At 44.2% G+C, this 15,792-nt stretch overlaps 2 protein-coding genes across 9 annotated transcripts in view; one reads left to right on the top strand and one right to left on the bottom strand.

Annotated features, from left to right (window-relative positions):
• LOC112668863 (cystatin-9-like) overlaps positions 1 to 15,792 on the top strand; it is a 1,128,704-nt gene that overhangs the window by 297,249 nt on the left and 815,663 nt on the right. The gene's annotated exons all lie outside the window — the stretch shown is intronic.
• The window catches only part of SYNDIG1 (synapse differentiation inducing 1), a 188,225-nt gene that overhangs the window by 41,028 nt on the left and 131,405 nt on the right, over positions 1 to 15,792 (bottom strand). Inside the window, exon 4 of one of the 8 annotated variants that reach the window (XM_049100018.1) lies at positions 6,918 to 7,084. The exons of the other annotated variants lie outside the window; for them this stretch is intronic. Coding sequence (XP_048955975.1) covers positions 7,007 to 7,084 — 78 coding nt within the window. The 3' untranslated portion in view covers positions 6,918 to 7,006. Of the gene's footprint in view, positions 1 to 6,917; positions 7,085 to 15,792 lie in introns of those variants that run through there. 8 annotated transcript variants of the gene reach the window in all.

Genomic DNA, 15,792 nt, shown 5'->3' with positions numbered 1-15,792 from the left:
TAAAAATATGAATAAGCAGAGTGTTGACTTAGAAATGCAGTATTTCAGCAAATCTGAGAGAATGCATTTTGTAAATGGTCACTTAAAACAAGAGAGTGTGCCAAATTGGTGTTAACTTTGTGCTAAGCCAAGCTCAAATCTTTGAAGCAAAATGCACTTATGACGTGATAAATTATTTACTTAGGTAGCAAAAGCAAATAGGATAGGTTTTCCTGGCACTTTGATTTTAGAATAATAAATGAAATTCATGTTGAAGATGAACAAATGCTTAAGGTGGCTCTTTTGTTGACACAATTTGTTTTTCTTTTCTTTACATACACATAGCATCAGGTGGCAGATATTTAAAGAAATATGCCAACTTGGCTTATTTTTTATTTTATTTTATTTTTTTTTTATTTTTATTTTTTTTTTTTAAAGATTTTTTTGTTTTTTTTTTTTATTTTTTTTTATTTTTTAAATCATTTAAAATACTTAATGACATTATTTAGCCTTACCAATATACTGCTATTTGCCTTGCTTGCTGATCAAAGATTCACAAGACTCTCAGCCCTTCTATCTTCATTAGGCAATATGTTTATCATCATTGTTATGCATGACAACATGCACTGATAAGTATAATTGCTTCTGAATAAAGATGCCTGTAATAATGCCATGACCTCAGAAAATAGAAGGCATTTTAGGTCTCAGAAGTGTTGTTAATTTGACATATTCTCTTTGAATATAATATTTAGGAAAGAAAGTCATTCTGTCAATATTCATTTTCTTATAAACATAATATAAATATGTTGTGTGTCTAATTTTTTCATCTTTACAAAGCATCTCTGACAGACTATATTTTCCCCCAAATAGCTGCTGCAATATTTCCCATCCTTCATATTCTTCTAGAGCCTTGATGTCTATGTTTTCTTCCATGAGTCTGGATAATGATGTACAAGTTCTACCCATGAAGCCACCACATGGTTTTGGAGGCTGGATCATACAAGCCTTATGCTCCACCTTAATGGCTTGAGATACTTGCTTTGGAAACCTACCTGCCATGCTATGAAGGAGCTCAAAGTAGTCCATGTGGAGAGACCTCATGGAAAGGCCATGCAATGGGCACTCCTGTGGGCAATCTGCTTAAAGTCCCAGCTGACAGCCAGCATCAACTACCAGACTTGGGGTGAAGACACCAGAGGTGTCTGGTGTTGCAAAACCAGCCCAAGCTGGGAAGCCTTCTCAGCCTCAAGCCTTCTCAGACATTTAGTAGCAGAGACAAACCATTCAAATGGTGCCTCCCAAGCTCCCAACACACATAAACCACGAACATAGTGAAATGGTCATTTTCTGCTTTTAGGAGTAGGGTGGTTTGTTTTCCAGAAATAATTGAATCAGCAGCTGAAATAAAATGTAGAGGTTTATCAGAAAACTGGGAGCAGTTGTTGCATGTAAAACTCAATTTTCACTGTAAAACCAGGAAGAATTAGATGGTGGAAGTTTGCAGGAAATGATATAAGGTCCCTGAGGTAGAAGAATTCATCTCTTCCTGTAGAAGTCCTAGGGAAATTCTCCTCTTATTAGCTGCTGGCTTTTGAGTCCATTTTTAACTTGCCTGGCTCTCGGCTGCCTCACATGCAGAACCTGACAGAGTACCAAGCTCATGCGGGCTTCATGAATGCAAGGGTTACATCCATTCCTTCTCTTCCACCCCAATGATGCTCTGAACCAGAGAATACTGAACTGTGTGAGTTTAGACAAGAAATCTGGGTTGGGTCACACCATGTGAGGTCAGGGATATGGAATGTTCTGGTTGCTATCTAGGAGATGCCCTCCCTTTTATCCCTGGAGATTTATTGTCTGGTTAGCTAATGAAAATATTATAGCCAGTAAGGGTACACTATTATGTGATCACAATGTTGCATTTATTTGACTTACAAACATTAAAAATATATACAATGTATGGTAAGATTCTAAACTGTGTGTGTGTGCATGGTTGTGTGTGTGCTCATGTGCAAATGCACATTCCTTTATAGATACCAGCTTCTATCTAGGAACAGGAACACCTGGATGGCAGGTGGAGGGAGAAGGAGCTGAAAAGAGGATTTTGAGGGGTGTCTGGGACCCATGAAGCTTCCTTCTTGCTCTTCCTTTGTTGTGTGGTTGCCCCTTTCAGAAGCCTCAACATCTTTGCCACCCTCTTTCCCATTGTAAGAAACAAGAAGAATCTCCAGAAGAAAAGGCCTTGCTTGCTTGGAGAATTAATAGAGAGAGAATACTTTAACCTTTGCCCCTTCCTACTTCCCACTCCCTTAGAGATCATTCTTTTTGGTAAGTCCCATGCCAGGGCCAGATATAAAAAGGCCGACCTCTGTCTTGTTTCTCTCATCACCTCCTGGATGCTGAGGAATGAAGGAGACATGATTAATGCTGTACAGGTGACTTGCTGCCTCCAATTCCCTTAATAATGGCACCATTAAAAGAATAGATTTAACCATGACAAGTGACTGTTGAGCATGAAGTGGCCGAGGTGCCTGCTCCTCAGAGGAGGCACAGTCCAGGCAGCTGCCCACGAGGGTGTGTAAGGATATGCTTCCTCTGCCCAGTCTAGGTTCTTCCTACCCAACCTGGTTAAGGAGCCTTGGAACCCAATGACGGTTAGGTTCAGCTGGGGTTCCAGTAAGTCAGACTTCCAGGCTGAACACCAACTTTCACACTGTTCCAGCATTCAAACAAAGTGATACATTATATATGTGAAATACGTCAATTTTATTTATTAATTTTGCCTCAATAAAGCTGGAAAGAAAAAAAATGATAAAGCCAAGACCACAGCCTCCCTCTACACCTTTTGGCAGATCTAAATTACAGGAGGCTGATTGAAACAAAAGCCCCCCAACCTGGGGTGTGAACTGCACTCCCAGCTGCTCCCCAAGGTCTGAATCTTCTCATACAAGAGCCTGATACTTTGCAGAGGCCATAACTGGAGGAAATGAGTGCTTTTGTTGCCCTTTATATTATCTGATGGTTTTCTCTGTTGTTGTTGTTGCTTCAACTGAGGAAATACTAATTCCAGAAAAGGCCCTGGTTGCTTGGCTATAGGGGACTGACATCCAAAATGAACAAAACAAAACAAAACAAAAAGCAAGGTGGAAGGAAGGGAGTGAGAGAGAAAAGAAATAAGAGACTCTTCCAGAAAGAAGAAAAGGTCACTGTGTCTATTTTCAGTGTGTAAAATATTCCATTAGCTTTATTATGTGGAGGACATTAGCATTATGCACTGCGGGAAGGAACATTTTAATACAGAACATCTTTTCCTAGCTTCGAAAGACAAGAGTAAAATATAAAGGTAATGAAAGTGCTGTTGGGATGATGTCTTTCTCCTTGGGGGCTTTGTATGTTGGCAGAGTAACAGGCTAGCAGGAGCATAATTTGCCAGATCAGGAATAAGCTTGGCAAGAGAAGGAGAGGCAGGCGGGGCCCTCCGTGCCAGTGAGACCCGGGGCTCTGACTTGCAGAGATGCGGCAGGACCACACTCTGGGGCTCTCCTTTGCCCTCGGACAGAAGGAACCCAATAGCTTTCCCGGGAAAGGCTGGGGACTCTGATCCTCTCCTGTTCCCTTATGATAAATGGGCTTTCCCCTGGGCTTTTAAATTCACAAAATAAAATGTATAAGGTTATAATAGGAACCAAATACACTGAAATAAATCTGTGAAAAAGTCATAACTGTGATTATATTAACAAATTTGCTACTTTATGAAGGCACTAAATAGTAACTAGTACTTGGGTTTTCAAAGTAGTTATAAGCATAAATAACATTTTAGGATGTGGAGACATTGTGGTTTCTACTGATGATGTAGCTACAACAATGTGGTTTGCTGCCTACATTCATAATTGAAGGAAATGCCATATTTTTTAGATGTTGGTAAAAATCATGATGTACTTCATTTCCAATCCAAGCTCATAGATGCTCTGAATAATATCCACCAACTTCTTAGGAGTCCAGGGACCTCCTCTCTAAGACAAGAGGAGAAGGGGAACTAGCCTCTGCTCTCTGTGTTAAGAGGAGGACACTCAGCATTCTGGGGAGCAGCATGCTGGATGGATGATGGAGAAGAGAAAGACCCGCTGATCCTCTGTCCAGGGACAGCCAGTTGGGGGTAAACTGAGGGCCTGTGTCTTGTTTGCAAAGGTGCCTGTGCGGAGAGACCAACAGAAGGGGGGTCCAGGTGTGTTCTGGACAGGGAGGAAGCCCGCTGAGCCCTGGGCCACAGGGAGGACGGAGTGGGTGGAGCAGCATCTGGGTGCTCCCAGGCCCCCTGCAGGGTGTCCAGAAATTCAGAAGTGGCCTCTCACAGTGGGGTAGGAGTCCGGTTCAGGGAGAGGAAGGGGCTGCAGAGCAGACCCTCAAAGGAGGCAGGACCTAGGGTAAGAAGACCTGGCCTGAGTTACCACCTAGGGACTCCAAATGGGTCTTGGAGTCTTTGATTTTCAAAGTTGTGTCCCCTGCCACACTGGAGAGACTCTTGTCCCCTGGCTCATTTCAGATGGCTGTTAGGGTACCTGCAGCTTTGTGAGAGTAGCAGAGGGGAGGGGCAGCTTTATTAGGAGAAACAAAAACCTATGAGGACCAATAAAATGGATGTTAAAATATCAGCAAGGACGTGGCCTTACTACTTCACACTAATGTATGTAAGAATTTGATAAACATGTACAAATTGTTTGTTAATTTTGATGATTAGCTTTCATTTACTAAAGTAGGCCACTGAAAAAAACTCCTTTGAAATATAAACTGTTTAATTGCCAGGTGCTAGAAGTCCTTGAAAGTAATAGCACTGCATTTAAAATACCTCACCATTCATATTTTTTGAAGCTTTTCCTGACACATCGCCCAAACTCTAAGCTATTGTTACATTCTGTTCATTTTCCTCAACACGTCCGTGTTGAAAAAGAGGGCTTCTGTGTTTGAGTTACATTGATTTACACATGATAAATATTCTAAATATATTCCGAGCATTTAAACAGGCGAAGCAGGACTTCTCTTTGATGACAATTTGTCAATTAGTACTTTAATCATATTTATGTCTTATTTATACCCTGGCAACCTCCAAAAAAAGATCCCAGTGGAGGATTAGCTCATTTCCTGTGTGTAGGTGATCCTTTCTCACTGCATTTTGCTAGCCTCAATTTCTAAGGTCTAATTGAATATATTGCCTTGATCACTCCAGAATTTTAAATTAGGGACCTTAAAATTAATCCCCCCAAGTTGCTTTTTTCAGCCAATGAGAATGGAAGGCTTTTGGGAAAAGCGCTCTTACATGCCAAGTCCCTCATAGATGCTGCCTCCATGTTTTAGTGTTTACCCCAACCAGTCAGACACACAGAGGAGTATTTACTACACTCCTTTGCCAGGGCACGGGTCCCTTGAATACTAAACACTCTAGTGATGTATGTTAAGGTTGTAAAGGGATGCATAACTCCCTCAATCACCCGTGTGTTTTCCTTTGTCAACTTTAATCAGCACTGTGAGCAGCCCTCACCCCATTTGGGAGGCAGCATCCCCTTTCCACCAAGCCACCCCCAAGCCTCATAAGCCCATCCTCTCCTGCCTCCAGATGCTAAGAATGCAGATTCCAACCTTATTTATATTCTTGTCATCTAGGGATCATGGGCCCTTTATCTAACTAGAGAAGAGCTTCCTGTCCAAGGAGCTACACGGCAAGGCAGATAGCAGAACTCAGCACTCAGGGTCTTTGGAAAGATGTTAGCAGGGAGGTGATGCTCACTCTCATATAAGCAGGTGTTCTTGCATGATGACAGGAAGGGAGAGCCTCTGGGTGGGGCCTCCGAGATGGGGTGGGGCAGGTGGCTTTGGCAATTGCAATAAGTGGGAGCATGAAGCTGGGTGAAGGCAAGACATCAGGGGCAGGCTGTAGACATGTCCTCACCTTGGCAAGCTGAGGAGTCTGTTCTATCCTGCTAGCCCTGCAGAGCCCCAGTGTTTCTCAGCAGGGATCCCACGGGCAGGCAGGTATCTTAGGAAGCTGACCAAGGGGCCAGCCAGCAGATTGCATGGGGTTGGGGGATGCCCTTCTGTTCAGAGACCTGTTCATATTAGGCAGATATGGACATGGAGAGGCTGTCCAGGTATGAGATGGCACCATTCCACTGACTATGCAGAGCATGATCACCTTCTTTCTTCCAGGCATACAACAGTTCTGTCTGTGGTGCTGGGATGGCACCACTGCCTTATCTGATCTGATCTTCTCTTATCTTAAAGGCCACAGAAAGGTAACTATCTCTGGGTCACACAGCTGAGATGGTCTTCTAAATCCCAACCTCAAACACCTAGACCCTTCATCTGCACAGCATAGAGCTATGGTATCTTCCAGTTTGCTTTGCAAAGAGTTGGGTTACAGACATGTTGAAAGTGTCTGCTCTGACACAGGTCTCCCAGCCCAGGTCTGGGTCCTGCTCATTGGCTTTTATGGACTGGGGCCTCAGACCAGTTACTAAAGCTCCTTGAATCTCAGTTTCCTCATCTGTAAAGCACTTTTCTCCATCAACTAAGAATTGTCAGGGGACATGTGTGATAATGCTCATGAAATGTCTAGCCTGTGCCTAGCACATGCAAATGCTTGGGAAACAATGGCCACTGCCACTATTACTGTCCTTGCCATGGTGCTGGGTGACACGCCCTGTCCCTGAGTGGCAAACAGCGATGTTTCTGGATCAGGGAACCTTCCCAGGCCCTGAATGCCTGACTCATATAATCATCTGTTTGTCGACCCCCATGAACTAAAACCCTTAATTCACGCTTTTTGATAGTGACAGACTACTATTAAAATTCTCTGCTGGGAGCTGAGGGGGACTTGTTATGAGTTAAGATATATTTAGAAGCACACCTAAGGTTGATTCTGCTTTAAGCCTTTCCCCCTAAGTTTGGAGTTCTGTTAAGTTCCTGAGACATAACATCAGTCATTTTGCAAGGTGATGAGAAATTGTGCCAAGATCATTTGCAAGCCCAGCTCTCAGAGCCTTCTTTGGTTTTCTGGCTTGTGATGCTCCATGTCACACAGGATGGGTGAGCACTTCTTTCCTCCTTTGCTCTAAGATAGAAGCACCAGAAGATCTATGTCAGAGGGCTAATCATCATCTTCCCAATCAGAGGGGGGCTGGTGTTTTGGGTGCACTTAATTTCTGTCCTGGCCGTATAGGGTTAAAACCTAAATCAAAGCCACTACCTCTCCATTACCTTCACCTGCAATCAGATTGCCCTTCTCTAGTGAAAAAGCAGAACTTATCTGGGGAAGAGCTCACTCGCAGGTGAGATATACTGTGTCACTTTGGGGCTTCCCTGCTCCTGAAATGATGAGGAATGATGAAGAATTTTTGGAAAGAATTGGTCTTTCTTATGAGAAGCTGTTATGCCCAGAACGGAGGCAAGCAGAACTCACCTGCACATAACCAATCATATCATGCGCTTAGAGAACTTGTCAGATAAATTAACATAATATTCACCAGGGCAATAATTTTTTGCCACTGTCATGAAGAGGTTATGTAAGCAGCACAGTCATGCAATGGACTTGGATAAAACAGGAACACTCCCACGAAGAGGTAGGATTACAGGGCAGCAGTGAGGGTTCCGTGTACTCTCTGTATTTTACGTTAGAACTCCTGAATTACACGTATATCTCCTCCTGGGGATCACGTCTGACATCCACAAGAAGATGGGTCTGGCCCAATTCCCTGTAAGTCTGGAGCCAAGCTGTTCCCCTCACCCATGTGAGATGGGCACCAGGGAGCGGAAACACCTAGAAAGGCCCAGGGCGTTTCCCTGGAGGGGCTACACTACATGAGAGCCTAGTCACACAAGATGGGGATGAGAGAGCACCCAGGATGGATTTCTGCAGACCATGTGGGCAGACCGCAGGGTAGGAGGAATGAAAGCTCCTGTGGGAAGTGGCACAAGGGCCATGAGCAGGTCTTAGGGCTGATGGGAAGATGGGCTGTTGGAGGTAGAGACCCGAGTCCAGGCAGAGAGGCTCTAGTCTGCTCTACAGACCAGCGGGAGCCCTGCAGTCTGTGAGCTAGAGCCGGGCACGGGCTTTACTGACTCAGGAATATTGACTTGGAGCCTTGGTAGATATATTAGAAAGGGAGGCTCTGGAACAGGGTCATGAGCTGGAACATGTTTCACATATCAGAAAACAGGTCATGAGGCACTAGAATCAGGCAGAGGGACTGAGGGAGACACTAGGACAAGAGCTTGGGATAGAGAGGAACTGAGGATTTCCAGAGGATGTGGTGGGCAGAGGTGAGGGAGCTTTGTATGTGGGCAAATGCAAATTGGAATTCTGTCCAATTTCTAATTGAACAGAAATCAAGAGAACACTCAGGTAGCACCCAGAATATCCTAGGCATCTCAAGATTCATGCGTGGGAGCAGATTTCTAGATAGTCCTCCAGGATTTGTGCCTGAGCACCCACCGTGGACAGAAAATGTCCCTCTACCCCAAGAATTGAGATGCCAGCCCCTGTTCCTCCTGTAATGGGGTGGAAGGGCCCTCAGGGAAGCGACAAACCTTCTTCAGAAGGCCAAATTGCCTGGAGCGACTTCCTTTCATCTGTGGGCACATCACCCACTCCCTGGGAAGTGATAAACACCCCTCCAAAGGTCAAACATTATATGGTCTCATTCATTTGGGGAATATAAATAATAGTGAAAGGGAATAGAGGGGAAGGGAAAAGAAATGGGTAGGAAATATCAGAAAGGGAGACAGAACATGGAAGACTCCTAACTCTGGGAAACGAACTAGGGGTGATGGAAGGGGAGGTAGGCGGGGTGTGGGGGTGAATGGGTGGCAGGCACTGAGGGGGGCACCTGACGGGATGAGCACTGGGTGTTATTCTGTATGTTGGCAAATTGAACACCAATAAAAAATAAATTTATTATTAAAAAAAAACACAGGGATCCCTGGGTGGCGCAGCGGTTTAGCGCCTGCCTTTGGCCTAGGGCGTGATCCTGGAGACCCAGGATCGAATCCCACGTCGGGCTCCCGGTGCATGGAGCCTGCTTCTCCCTCTGCCTATGTCTCTGCCTCTCTCGCTCTCTCTCTGTGACTATCATAAATAAATAAAAATTTAAAAAAAATAAAAAAAAATAAAATAAATAAAAAAAAACACCCCTCCAGCAAAGAACACCCATGGCTACCGGGTACCTGAGCACCCACAGGAGAGGCCAGGCAGCTGCATTCAGGGCTCTGGTCTCCTCCAGACTTGAGCATGTCAGCTGAACTTTGAGTAACTCCATTTGTCATGATTCAACATTCATGCATAATAAATCATGCCATGCTGTGAGTGTTCCTTGCGAGATATCTTGCCAATTACCTAAAAACCAGCTTAAGGGCTGGAGCAATCAGGTGCTGCATAAATCTGAGCTTCTTTGGTGGGTGGTGTGTGTGACTCAGGCACCCTGCTGTGGAATCGGAGATGGTGCTATTACCCAAGGTCAGGCTGATTAGTGCTTGGCTCCTTCGTGTGCAATGCTACATGCATAAACATGCACCCAAGTGCCTCTGTCAGGGTGACTCCAAATTGTTGTGTGGACACAGATGGCTCTGGAAGGAAGATATGTCACTTACAAGATTCATTTGGCTTTCAAATTTTGCATGCCATTTCCAAAGAAATGCAAGGCACTATAAGAACCAAGAAAAATATAAAAATCATTGCAGGAATGCAGAGAATTATTTTATTTTATTTTAATTATTTTTAAAAAGATTTTTATTTTATTTATTTGAGGGAGAGAGGCAGTGTGAGAGACCATGAGTGAGGGGGAGGGGCAGAGGAAGAGGGAGAAGCAGACTCCCCACTAAGCAGGGAGCCCAACATGGGACTCAATCCCAGGACCCCAGGATCATAACCTGAGTTGAATGAAGGCAGATGCCCAACCGACTGAGCTGCCCAGATGCCCTGAGAATTATTTTATTTATTTTTTACTTTTATTTTTTTTGAGAATTATTTTAAATTGAGCTCTAGGGACAGTCTCAAGATGCCTCATCTCTCTCTCTCTCTCTTTTTTTTAAAGATTTTATTTATTTATTCATGAGAGACAGAGAGAGAAAGAGGCAGAGACACAGGCAGAGGGAGAAGCAGGCTCCATGCAGGGAGCCTGACGTGGGACTTGATCCAGGGTCTCCAGGATCACGCCCTGGGCTGAAGGCGGAGCTAAACCACTGGGCCACCGGGGCTGCCCAAGATGCCTCGTCTCTTCACCAACCTATTGTGTCTCCACTGCATTTAGAAGGATTTCTGCAATGACCACAAGGTACTGCCATTTGTTTTTGCTGCTTTCTATGCCCGTAAACCATCCCAGGACAGCCTGGAAGCTTCTGTGGCTCTCTTGTTGATAAAGAGACCACCAAGACCCCATGTGGTGGTGATAGACAATGTGGACCTAGGAGGGGACAGGTGGCCTTGGAGGGTAGCAACTTAGTAGGATTCTGGGCAATAATGGCAGAATAAGAGTAATGGGGAAGCCATGGGGTTCATCTTTGCTTTGAAAATGCCCAGTGACTGAATTAAAGGGATAGTATGAAGGAGACTCCTGTAGGGTTATACTGTCCACATGGATGTTGGGCCTTGTAAGGGGAGTTCAGATAGGAAGGCTAAAGGGGTCCCGAGTGATGGAGCTGGCTGGAGAGCCACAGTTTTGCTGAGATGAAGGATGGCAAAGGTCCAAGGCATGGCCAAAGGAGGTGACTGGCCCCAACGGCAGCTGACTCATATTCATTAATTCACCTTTACATTTTACTATGCCCCAGTGCACAGCCAGTTCTAGAAGATACCTCTCTCTGCCTGCATATCGTATTATTGCCTATTCCCAAAAGCTAACTGCCATCATGTCATTCAAGAACTCATTGCTTCATCATTTATCTTTAAATGATTTCTGGGACAACCAGCCCCACAGTTCTTCCCTACCAGCTCACGAGCATTGCACATGGGGCTCTCTGTTCTTATGTGGGCTTGCATGGCACAGTGGATGGAGATGCAGACCAATGTAAACACATTCTGCAGTCGTGCTTCAAAGACTCCTTACTATTTTATATACAATCCAGATAGGTTAAGAATATAGAGGGCTCCATGTAAAAAGAAGAGGGAAAATCAAGGCAATCAGTATAACACTCAAGCTCTGTAGGTCATAGTACATGCTGTGCTCAGGGTCATATTTTCAGATCTAAATCCAGCATCTGCTAAGCTCTATGTTGGGGATTCATGTGATTCTCAAAGTTTCAGAAAATGCTAAAGCTCATCAAGGAGGTAAGACAAGAAGGAGGTTGCCAAGAATAGCCACTTCCAGTCATTAAGCAGGGTCCTATCCTCTTTCTGTACTACTTTTTTATGCAGAGGTGCCGATGGTAATGTTATAAGTACCTTTAAAACACGCGCAGATCATTGGCCTCATGAATGAGGTAGCCTGGTGAGAGGTTCTCTGTCAGTGGGAGAGACTGACTTCTACAGATGTCAAAATGGAAACATCAGAGACGTACCAAAAATGGCCCTAGATTCCCATGAGAATGTATAATGCGATCATCAACCCATGATGTACCACAACCCTTGCTGAATTGGTATGCTCGGCATGCGTCAATATACATGTAAGCTGAAAAATATGAAATTGCTGCTCTCTGTGCAAACTGGCACTTAATGCTATAAGTAGCAAGGTGGATCAGTAGCCTTGGCCTTTAACCTAGTTCAGGAGGGGCAGGGGCATCTCACTGACCATTCCTGACACACGTGGTACCCCAAAGCCTGACGTGAGGCCATATGAGGCTAACAGATACTGTCCTTTTAGCTGCCTCCTGAGACACTTGTGGTGACCCTTCATTGCCCTTCTCATGGACCAGTGCAGGCCTGGCTAGGCCAGACCCCGCATTCCCGCACCATGGCCAACGGCCACTGCACAAAACCAGGAGCCCCTGGCACTGCACTTCTGTTTTAGTTCTCAGGAGGTCACAGGACCTGTGTAGGGGCCTTAATCTTAAAAGAGATGCAAAAGAAAAGGAGAGGGGCCAAGATGACGGAGGGGTAGGATCCTCAAATCACCTGGTCCCACCAACTCACCTGGATAACTTTCAAACCATCCTGAACACCTACGAATTTGACCTGAGATTTAAAGAGAGAACAGCCGGAATGCTACAGAAAGAAGGGTTTTCGCTTCTAACAAGGCAGGAAGGAGGAAAAATACAAATAAAATAAAAAAGAATCAAGTGGGGAAGGGGCCCCATGAGGAGCCGGGTGAAGGCCAGGTGGGCAAGAGCCTCTGGGACAGGAAAGTCCCGCCCGGAGACGCAGGAACTTTACAAATCCGCACTGGATTGATTCTTCCGGATGGAAAGGCGCTCAGCAGGGAAATTGGGCAGAACCCCAGGAGGGGCAGGGGAGCCTCCAGTTTCCCGGAGTCACTAATAGAGGAGGTGCGCCCCCGGGAAAGCGCACCGCACAGCGCGGGCCGATCTCGGTAAAGACGGGGCCTCAGGGAGAAGCTGGTCCGTCAGGCAGGGGCTGGGGCAGAGGGGGCTGAGCCCTGCTGCTTTTGGGAGCCCTGCCCTGGGAGCACAATTCCAGTAGTGCAGGCCCCAGATCCCAGGGCGCCGAGTGGATGCAGCCCATGATCCCGCGTTCCCCTGGGACAGGTGGAGATGGAGGGAACAGGACAGTGAGGACTCTCCTGCCGCCGGACGCCCCCAGGCTGTGCAGGTCCCACCCCAGGAGCACCTTGGCCAGTGCGGACTGGGAGACGTGGTAGTTACTGTGGGGGAGCTGACTCCAGAGCTGGAGACCTGGCCGCCATCAGTGCTGTTGTTCCTCCTGGTGTCATGCATCCCTGGGAGAGGCGGGGCCCCAGGAAACAGAGGCCTCATAGGGTAAACAGCTCCCACTGAGCCTGGCAGGGGGCGAGACATCTCCCCCAGGTACACACACCTGAGAATCAACATAGCAGGTCCCTCCCCCAGAAGACCAGCTGGAAGGACATAGGAAGAGCAAGTTCCTGACCAAGCAGCCCTGGAAAGCTCCAGGGGAAGTTGATGGATTTATAGTATACAGAACCAGAGGGTACCCCTCCTATTTTTTTTCTTCCTTTTTCCAGTACAACTTGTTTTTATATCAGACTGTAAATTTACAATTTTTTTTCTCTTTTCCCACCTTAACTACAATATTTTACCAGCTCTTCATTTTTTAAATTTCTTCCTTTTGGACTTTCATATTTCTATAATCGAAGGTCTTCTAGATTCCCTTCAACATACTCAATTTAATTGTGGGATAAATACAAGATGTGTTTTTTGTTTTGCGTTTTTTTGTTTTCTCTGCCTCATTTTGTTCTACAATGGCGGAAGTTAATACCTTCTAAAAATTACCAGCATGCACCCAGAACCAAGTGGTATACTGTGCTGGTTCATTCTGTGAGATTCCTAATTCCTATTCTGCCCCTCTCTCTAATCTTGTTTATATTTTGGTGGTCAATCTTGCGGCTCTCTACAAGTATTTCTGGTTTATATAAATTTGGGACTGAGCATCTTCTAACATACAGAACTTAATACACTGAGAACCAAGAGGAGCACCCTCTAGGACCCCTCAGGTACACTACATTGTCCCTCCACTACAACTTCATCACCACCACCATCTCTCAGTACCCCCTCTTTTTTCTTTTTTTCCCCTTTTTTCTTTTTCCTCTTTACCTTTTTTTTTCTTTGTTTCTTTTTCTTTTTTCCTTCTGCTTTGGGATTTTTGGTCTTTTATTTTTTACTACATTGTTTTAAAATTTGTTTTTCACTTTAGTGGTCCTTTTGTTTTATTTTGCTCTAATCTTTGTTTTCATTTTCTAGTCTCTGACCTCGTCAAAATCATCTAGGCTGAAATTTACTTAGGTTGTGGTTGATATTCTTGACTCAGACCATTCATACAGCTACTCTGTACTGAACAAAATGACTAGAAAGAAGAATTCGCTACAAAAGAAAGAATAGAAAACAGTACTCTTACCACAGACTTACAAAAGATGGATTTGATGTTAGAAAGCGAATTCAGAAGCACAATTATAAAGCTATTGGTGGGCTCTGGAAAAAAGCATAAAGTCTAGAGACTTTGATAATGCAGAATTGAGATCTAATCAGGCCAAAATTAAAAATAGATTAAATGAGATGTAATCCAAACTGGAGGTCCTAATGACAAGGGTTAATGGGGTGGAAGAGAGAGTGAGTGACATAGAAGACAAGTTGATGGAATGGAAGGAAGCTGAGGAAAAAAAGAGAAAAGCAATTAAAAGACCATGATAAAAGATTAAGGGAAATAAATGATAGCCTCAGAAGGAAAAATCTACGTATACTTGGGGTTCCAGAGAACGCTGAGAGGGCCAGAGGGCCAGAAAGCATATTTGAAAAAAATCATAGCTGAGAACTTCCCTAATTTGGAAACAGGAATTCAGATCCAGGATATAGAGAGGTCCCCCCCCCAAAAAATCAATAAAAGCCATTCAACACCTCAAAATTTAATAGTGAAACTTGCAAATTCCAAAGATAGAGAGAAAATCCTTAAAGCAGCAAGAGACGAGACATCCCTAACTTATATGGGGAGAAATATCAGATTAACAGCAGCCCTGGCAGGCCAGAAAAGACTGGCAAGATATATTCAGGGCACTAAATGAGAAGAACACTCAGCCAAGAATATCCAGCAAGGCTGTCATTAAGAATAGAAGGAGAGATAAGGAGCTTCCAGGATAGGCAGAAACTAAATGAATATGTTACCACCAAACCGGCTCTGCAAGAAATATTAAGGGGGACCCTGTAAAAGAAGAGGGAGCACAAAGAAACAATTTACAAAAACAGGGACTGAATAGGTATTATGAAGACACTAAATTCGTATCCTTCAATAGTAACTCTGAATGTGAATAGGCTAAATGATCCCATCAAAAGACGCAGGGTTTCAGACTGGATAAAAAAGCAAGACCCATCTATTTGCTGTCTACAAGAGACTCATTTGAAACCTAAGGACACCTACAGCCTGAAAATGAAGGGTTGGAGAACCATTTGCCATTCAATGGTCATCAAAAGAAAGCAGGGGTAGCCATCCTCATATCAGATAAATTAAAGTTTACCCCACAGACTATAGTAAGAGATGAAGAGGGACACTATATCATATCTAAAGGGTCTATCCATCAAGAAGACCTAACAATAATGAATATTTATGCCCCTAATGTGGGAGCTGCCAAGTATATCAATCAATTAATAACCAAAGTAAAGACATACTTAGATAATAAAACATTATTAGTAAGAGACTTCAACATGGCACTTTCTGCAAATGACAGATATTCTAAGTACAGTATCACCAAAGAAACAAGGGCTTTAAATGATACACTGGACCAGATGGATTTCACAGATATATACAGAACTTTGCATCTGAACGCAACCGAATACACATTCTTCTCAAGTGTACATGGAACCTTCCCCAGAATAGACCACAATACTGGGTCACAAATCAGGTCTCAACCAATACCAAAAGATTGGGATTGTCTCCTGCATATTTTCAGACCACAATGCTTTGAAACTAGAACTCAATCACAAGAAATTTGGAAGAAATTCAAACAAGGGGAAGTTAAAGAGCATCCTAGTAAAAGATGAATGAGTCAACCAGAAAATTAGAGAAGAATTAAAAAGATTCATGGAAACTAATGAAAATGAAGATACAACCATTCAAAATCTTTGAGATACAGCCAAGGCAGAGGGAAATACATCACAATACAAACCTCCCTCAAAAAATTGGAAAAA

The sequence above is a fragment of the Canis lupus genome, chromosome 23 (genome assembly GCF_003254725.2).
Source record: "Canis lupus dingo isolate Sandy chromosome 23, ASM325472v2, whole genome shotgun sequence".
NCBI classification, from domain to species: Eukaryota; Metazoa; Chordata; class Mammalia; order Carnivora; family Canidae; genus Canis; species Canis lupus.
Note: the sequence above shows the minus strand (reverse complement) of the source record. Positions and strands in the feature narration are given on the sequence as shown.